Here is an 8471-nt window from a genome sequence, read left to right as displayed (position 1 = left end):
TGTGGCAGTGAAACGCGTTCTGGACGAGATGGGCCTCCCTACTGGATACCATACGACACGTCTCATCAAGCTGCTAGACCGTGAGAGACAGGCACATGCTGCCAGAAAGAAGTCAGAAGAAGGGAAGAGGTCACGAAAGAAGCGAAGGAGGATCAGGAAGGGCATCCAGGATGAGCAGCAAGAGGAAGAAGGTTTGACATATGAAGCTGGTGGCTTCGACTAAGTTCTAGTAAGTTCTAGTTGGACAGACATACCTCCATCTGTACTTGCACAGAGCACTTTTTTTCTCCATTTTCCACTGAGTCCCGTACCTCTTAGACAGCGTAGCAAAGAACCTGTAAGTCACAGACCCCATAAACCATACATTTTTGGAAACTGTGAGCATTTATCAAGGTGCTAAGTGTCATGGATTTTTATATTTGTCTAGTAGCTTTGAGTAAAGTGCTACTGATCGAGGACCTAAATTTTGCGCGATTGCATGATTTTTGTTTGACAGCTTGAGTACTTTGTTCTGAATATGATTTCAAAATTCCGCTCCACTTAGCACCTAGGTATATGTGAAGGAAATCCTGTGGAGCACTCAGTTTCTACCCAGCTTCTTTCTGCGTTTGCATATTGCGTCTAAGGTATTGGTGGTACGGCATAATCGCAGATTTGACTATTGTGCCTGCGGATTCCCATGTGTGAGCTTGATTTATACTTCATTGGACTTAGTGAAATACACTGGGTATGTGGTCAAGATTTGAGCAAAATTCATCAATTATTATGGAAGTTACGGCTGTGTTCATGCGGTCGGGCCGCGAACCCAGACTGCCACCTTTTAAGTAAGAGCTACCCAGAGCCTGAGGAGTGAAGGAGTGATTATGTGTGCGGTGGGATGCTCACCACATATTACCCCATTGAAGCAGCCATGCTGAACACCACACTGATCATGCAGTACTGGGTGAGCCTCGCATTGGGTTGCAGGCAAAGCAGCAGGCATGATAGTTTTCAAGCCTGGACACTTAACAGTTAAAACACAACCTTTCGAACACCACTGAGCACTCACCACTTTATATCAGAGCACAGAAAATAGTCACACGTCCCTAGAGAAAGCACACATGCTTAATAGTATACTCATGTAGAGCAGTGAGTTGTACTTCGTAGTAGGACAAGTGATACACAGCCTTGACACAACTTAACGCTCGCCACTTAATTTCAGAGCAGGGAAAAAGTCACACATCTCTAGAGACAGCATACACATCATAACATACTCGTATAGAGCAGAGAGTTTTCCATCGAAGTAGGACAAGTAATGTTGTCACCAAAACCAAACAAAAAAGCAATTCACCACACAGCCAGTATAAATAGCATTTACATCCACAGATTAAGACAAAGAGAAAGCCGTTATTGTTCATGATCATGGTTATGATCAACCGATCACAAGAAAATGTCCGCGTTGTGCTCGGCCACTCACCGGAAGAAGCATGCAGCAACGGGAATAATAATAATAATTGAGAAATAGAATTTCCTATTAGAACGGAGTTGACCGAGTTGAGTTGTGTGTGTCACCCACACCAATACTGCAAGACAATAATATTTCATTCACTTCCTTCACCCACCGGATATTGGAACAGCCAAACATATAAAACCCTAAGAGTCACCGACGAACAAACCGATCATATCAAAACAGGACACACTTACACACAGCATGTTGGTACTGCTGTTATAGACCCCCACCACACCACACCACACCACAACTATGAAGAAGGAGATTTATAGTTTGTGCCGTGCGCACAGTGAGGTGTTGTTCGTTTTCACAATAGAAAACCAGGACCGACAGCGCACACAGCGTCTACTACCTCTGCAAGAACGGGGGTTCTCCGGCCCCGAATTCTCCTGATCCTCCTCCTGTTCAGATAAGCAGTCTGAGCTTGACCAGGAATCAGCTACCCTTTCTGTCGTTTGACCTGGTTGCCCAAGGCGATAACCATACCGCGACAAGGCAGCACGGCGTCGATGACGATCCTCCTCACAATCCACTTCTATATCTGAGGTATCCGAACTACCATGTCCCGGATAGTCAGACGAGTTGGAAGATGTACTAGTGCTGGGCTTACGGGTTCCCCGCAGAGCTTGGTTTGCCTTGTCTACATCTCCGCCACATGCTGTCAGGTACATGAGTGCCATGTGATAGTTTATGCCTGGGTTTTCATCTAATAGCTTTACTAAGAGAGGTGCCGGTGGCGTTGGATGGTCTTCTTTTAATCTCCACGGCACGTTATCGTTTCTGTAATGATCTGGCAAGGAGGCTTCCTGTGCACTTTCATCTCCCTCATCTAAGAGCACCGGTGACTGGTCAATGTCACTACAGGATTCAGGCGGCGGCTGCACTTCTGGATCATAGCCACTCGACGTTAACGGTGGCGGAGAGGTATGCGGAGGTGCTCCATCCACTGGTCCTGGCTCCGCATGTCCAGCTGCGGTTGATCTATCACTGCTAGAAGATCCTTCATCAGATGACCCACCTGTTGACCCAAGGCTCTCCGACTGCCCTGTTGGGCTCAGATTTTCCTCATGGTGACCGTTGGGCTCGAATACATCTACACAAAAGAAAGAGAAGCACAAGCTATGAATGAATTGCAGGGTACACATTTCTATCCAAACTCTGCAAGCTCAGCACACAATGTACGAGTTAAGTGTTCCCGTTTGCGACTCCCTCAAACTAAGGAATATGGTATGCATTGAGGCTCCCCTGGTGCTAGTTCGTACATGAAGTGTTTGGGTTACAGCGAGGGCTGCGTCCCCACAGCCTGCTTCCCGTCAATATACTATATTGACAAGAAGCGTAAGTTTCAAAGTCTGAAGCAAATGTTGAACCAAGAAATCGACTGCACCTACTAAATATGTTAGCATCGCGTGCAGTTTTTGCAGATGACGAATTCCAAGAGGGGTGCGGCAAACACTCCGGATCATTCTGCAAAAAACCATTAGCACGTTGGCCAATGGCACGAAGGCAGATAAATAGGCATGGACTCACGTTTTGCCATATCGTTGCTTCATTTTTGAACTGAAATTTTCAGATAGCATGCCTGCTGCATTATCTCCTAAACTCAACGTTTGTAAGCCAGATACAATTCTGAAGAGAGGCAGGTGTACATATGGTATACTCACGTACCATATTTTCCCGTATTTCCTGACCTCCCTCACCCACCCATCATCTACCATTGGTTTAGTGCCCTTGAGTTATAAGTCATTGCAAAGATTACAGGAAGACAGCTCTAGGCCTAGATCGTTGCCAAATGTGTATGGCATTTTGGCCTTACTCACCCACCGTATTTTCCCGAACATAAGTCAACCTTTTACGACCTAAGAACAGAACTAAAAAAGGGGAAGTCGGCTTACCAACCATTAAACCGGCAAAATGAGGTCCCAAGTATGGGGCTTTCTACTTATAACCGGGGTCGACTTATAAACGGGAAAATACGGTACGTGAGTATGCCATACGTATGCCTGCGTTTCTACAAGTGCTTCGGAATTGTATCTGGCTTACAAAAGTTGAGTTTAGGAGATAAAGCAGCAGGCATGCTATCTGAAAATTCTCAGTTCAAAAATGAAGCAACGATGCGGCAAAAACGTGAGTCTGTGCCTATTTATCTGCCTTCCGTGCCATTGATCAATGTGCCGATTGGTTTTTGCCAAATGATCCGGAGTGTTTGCCGCACCCCTCTTGGAAGTGAAATGTCCCAGCTTAGTTTTGTTTCGCTTGTACTGAAATGAATGTTCAAGTTGAGTTTTGTGAAGCGAGAAACTTGAGCGGTGTGCTAATTTTGTACTCTCAAGAATCTCACTGGTTCAAGACGATGAACTTTCACGATTATGCCTCTAGCCTCCTCCGGGATTATGCTCCTGCTTCTCCCACCCCAAGCCTAATTGTCGCCAATCCTGAGTAGCCAATCTCCACTGCTACCCTATTGCACCCTTCATTCGACACTCTCCTTTCACTCCTATTATCTGTTTGATTATTTGCTATTTTCTGCTGTGTTCCAAAATTAGATCCTCTCCCTCGTTCTAAATCTTCCATTTTTCTCCCGTGCTTTTTTCCCCTCATGCTTATGCTTCCCTCCCGAATTTGGTGCGCCTGCCATGTGAAGATGCCGAGACCTCTGGTCGGTTGAGCATGGCAAGCCCCACCAGCACCATCTCACCCCATGCTAGCCCCATGTGCCTGCCGATGAGTTGTGTATTTTGTAAAAAAAAAAAAAATGTCTTTTCAGTTGGACTGTGGAGGGTGCATACTCTATGCACAGGGTAACATTCACCGAAATGTTGCATGTTTGTCGCCAACATTAGATGAAGACCCCGCCAAACTGTCGCTAAACTATGAAATTTGATCTCACTCAAATCTTCCAATGTTACCAATGCAGAATGATTGCTAGCCTATTTTCATACATAGAGGGGCAGCTCATCACCTGTAAAAAACAGGATCATTCAAAAATCACCATGACAGCCATCCGCCACACCATCTAATATCCCACAAAACAGACTAGTGGGAGAGAGAAAATCCAATCAAGTTCTACCACCAACCCCTTCCCCCACTTCAGACAAATTGCGAAGGTGCCCATGCGGCATGAAGTCCCAATCCCATTGGAAATGCCAGACCATGCAAAAGCTCTTCCCCCAAAATGCATCCTGATTATATTCAAGTCAGCAAACCCTCAACCTCGGAAGAGCCGCTGTTCAGCAATGAAAACTCAATCTCTCCACCTGGCTGTCTGGATGCCCCCTGTCGATGTGGGCGGCTACCCTTTTATCCACTTTCAACAAAGTTCTCAGGTAACTGAAATGCACAGGGGCATCCAGTGTATGTACTACACTAGTGTCCAGTACTGGCAGTACCCACTGATCACTTCCTAGCAGAAAATCAATCTCAAGCCAAGAGTTGCCACATTTGCGCATGAAACGCAGTCAGACCAAGTTGTTCGCATCCATAGGAACACTGAGGTCCACCCTCAAGGATCAAGGCGTATATGCAGCTCCTTCAGCTGTTATTTCCTTCCAGTTGCATCTTCCTTTCTGCTCTGTTTTACCTTTCTCTTTTTTCGTTTGTCCCTCTTGGTATTTGTACTTTGTACTGTCGAGGCAACGAACTGAAATAATAAAAACCAAACCAAACCAAGCTATGGGAGGTGAGTAGATCACACGCACCACAAAGTGATCTCAGAAAATCACATTCACTGCATCCATCCATCTCGCCAGGCCACGGGTTCCCAGTCCCAAGGACCTAAATCTCAAGCCAAGGGAATCACAAAAAAAAAGGATACGCTAGGAATGCGTGCATCGGACCTAAAGCAATAGAGATGTTAAGGATATTCTTAGAAAGCAAGCAACTAGTTCATTCAATTGGCTAGCTTACCGGTATCTAGAGCTACATCTGATGACTGACTCGATAGCCTTGGCGCCGAAACCTTTTGCGGAGGCTCGACCGATGCTTCATCCGCATCCAAGTTGCTGCTCCGTGCACGTTTGGCAGGATACGTTGTGACCGGTGTCGCCGCAGGTCTTGTAACATAGACTGCACTTGGGGGATAAGGCGCATGAGGATACATCCTAGGCATAGTAACATGTGGATGTGGATGGTGAGCTGGCCCCTCTCCGTAAAAGGGCGGGCCATGCCGACTTGGTGGATGATCGTTTGCCCGATGGTGAGGCATCTGCGGATCGCTAGCCCGATGATGAGGCATATGTGGATCGTTTGCCCGATGGTGAGGCATCTGTGGATGTGTATGCGACGGTACATGCAGGGGCGGACGTTGTGGAATATAGGGCTGCTGGATGTAATCTGGAGGCTTCACCTGTTGCGGTATGTAAGGTTGGCCCTGGCCGCTGGTTGCTTGACCATCAGGCATCAAGACGTATAAGCTACTGTGCGCAGCCTGCGGCTGTGGTGATGTTTGATGAATAAGATGATGATGACCTGAATGGGGATGGGCTAAATAGTAGTTTTTAGATTCACTCGCTTTTCTTCTTTCCGCTCTCCTTTTTCTATTGTACTCGGAGTGACGTAGGTTTTCTCTCTGGATAGTTTGGCATTTGCCGCACTGGCAATCCTTCCACGGACAGCTTCCTCTGTGCTCCGATGTGGAAAGTTCCTCTTTGCCGTGTGTTCGGCATCGCTGGCATATCCTTGGCTTCTTGCTCGGCCGGGGTATAGAATGCTCCATTCTCGTCTCAGTTCCCACTCGCAATTCAGCTTTGTGGGGCACTAACAAACACTGAGAACTAACTCATATAATACCATTTGATTAGATGTTTGTCGAAAGCAGCATTCGACTCGTGTTGACCGTGTAGCGAGAAGAGCAGATGAAGGGAAACGGAATATCAAGAAACTGCGCTCGAATCCACCGGTAACATAGAGAACCCGGTCGCACTGATCTTCACCACCACTCAAACCAACTTGACATGTCACCAAACTGTCGAGGTCGACACTGAATACTGCAGACACAACACCAGGTCGAGAGGAATCCAAGTTTGATCTAGCTGAACAAGCGGCAGCAAACTCGTAGGTGATTGTGTCCCTGCTAAGTGGTTCCTGCGAGAGGTTTGGTGGATCAATGTTGGATTCGTAGCTCTTCGTAAACAAACTTACACGCTATTGCCGGTTAGCATTGGAATCTGTTTGCCCGTTACCTCCTCGCTGGTGGCACTATGCCACTAATGTATCAGCGCGTAGCTCTTTCCGAATGATGTTCACTTTGGGTAAGAGGCTCACGTTCAGTTTGGAAGATACGCCGACACGTACACATCGACACTACTGGGTGGTTGGCAGCCTGCTCGCGATGAGTACCGCGCGGTTCATGCACTCAGCTAGCTGCAGACAGCTCCCACTGCTAGCTGCGTAGCGCTGCAGCGCAGGTACACATATTTTCTAGAATACGTACACAGACCCGAGGTAGTGTAACGTGGACGTGGGTATCGATCCCGTTCAGATGATAGGTATGGCCGAGGGCTGCGGATGAACGACTTCGTCACAGCAAGCACAGTAAGCAATACGGGGGATGAGTGCGTCGTTTAGTCCTCTCTCGAGGATCTCCGCTCAATGACAAACGGTCCCACCACAGCACTAAACTTCTAAAAGATGCCGTTTGATTATCGGGTTGTTGGAGTCGCTCTCTCTGTTTCAGCTCAGCAGGTAAACCTGCGAAAAAGAGCGTGACTTACAAGCCGATGGAAGAGTTACTGACTAGCTGCTAGTATCGAGCACGTGGCACTGGTAGATTTGTGGTCGGTTTGCTAGCTAAGCTAGCCACCACCTCTCACAGTTACACTCCCCGCTCGCGCGGGCGTCGGAATCTCTGCGAACACGGCCGTTTCACACTCTGGCAGTTCCACGAGTCACACGGCACACTGCCAAGTGCCGAGTATTACGAGTAATGTCTGCATGTACACATGGACTAAAAGTGAGATGATATTGACGACGACGATCATTCACTCATAACTCCCCACTGATCTAGCAAGTGTGCTAGCTAGCTGCAGCTCATGGTCCTGCTCCGTCACAGACCGTACGGTACGGGTTCGATACGTAATGTTGTTAAAATGTGACACTGGCTTGCAAATGCAGTGACGGTGTGAATATTCAGCTGCCACTGACGCTGCTCCGATCCTCACCTCCTCCGTGGGATGTATTTCCTCAGAGTAAGAGATGCACTCTGGCCAGCCGCCGGCGCCACACCGATCCACCGTTGCCTCACCGCAATAATTATGTTTCCACAATCCTACTCCCCACTAGTAGTAGTACTTTAGTAGTAGTGCCACTGTAGTCCTAGCATGCTGTGCTGGATCGGTACGGCTCACACTCAGTGTTGAATTGTTGGCTCGTTGCAGGTAACAGTTCGTTTGGTATGCTTCCCCCCAGTCACCACCACGCATTGGTTCGTGATACCTGTACTAGTACCACTACTACCAGTAGATCTACAGAGTACAGTAGCTAGACAGCAATCAGCGCCACTTGTGATCAGTAACCAGAAGCTCGATGCCTGGCAGGTGTCCGAGGCGATGGGGTCGTATTTGTCCACTAACTTACTTGCAATTGTGGCTGAGCAGAATTATTCCAGAGAGCTGGCAGTTGCTAATCTGAAGTCGTGAAGACTGAACTGAGCCCTTTCCGAGCAGTTCTCCGCTCTCTGGGTAGATCTGCACCGTGATCAGTGGAATGTCGATCATACACGTACGTAAGCTGACTGTGTGTGCCTCAACACGACAGCCAGTTTGGCGAAATGATTAGATGTCGAGTAGATCTACTCGTACACGTCTGATTGCCTCCGAAAACAAGGTTACAAACTCACATGCTCGTGATCGTGAGCCTAGCCGTGGTACACGTGGTATGCACAAAGTGTAAAAATATGTTGTGGGTGAGAGATGGCAGTAATACCATGAATACCGCTATTCGATCACTATCACTACTGTCAGTACTAATGCATCTTGCCCTCTTG

At 47.6% G+C, this 8471-nt stretch overlaps 1 protein-coding gene across 1 annotated transcript; it reads right to left on the bottom strand.

Annotated features, from left to right (window-relative positions):
* Positions 1–1037: 1037 nt before the first annotated feature.
* LOC135809277 (uncharacterized) lies at positions 1038–8225 on the bottom strand. The gene is made up of 2 exons (XM_065322592.1): positions 5396–8225; positions 1038–2582 (listed from the first exon to the last, which is right to left on the bottom strand). Exons 1-2 carry the CDS (start codon positions 6201–6203, stop codon positions 1756–1758), a joined length of 1635 nt encoding a protein of 544 aa, XP_065178664.1. The 5' UTR covers positions 6204–8225; the 3' UTR covers positions 1038–1755.
* Between the last annotated feature and the right edge of the window lie 246 nt (positions 8226–8471).

The sequence above is a fragment of the Sycon ciliatum genome, chromosome 2, assembly GCF_964019385.1.
Source record: "Sycon ciliatum chromosome 2, ocSycCili1.1, whole genome shotgun sequence".
Classification (NCBI taxonomy): Eukaryota; Metazoa; Porifera; class Calcarea; order Leucosolenida; family Sycettidae; genus Sycon; species Sycon ciliatum.
This window is presented reverse-complemented; position numbering and strand designations above follow the sequence as displayed.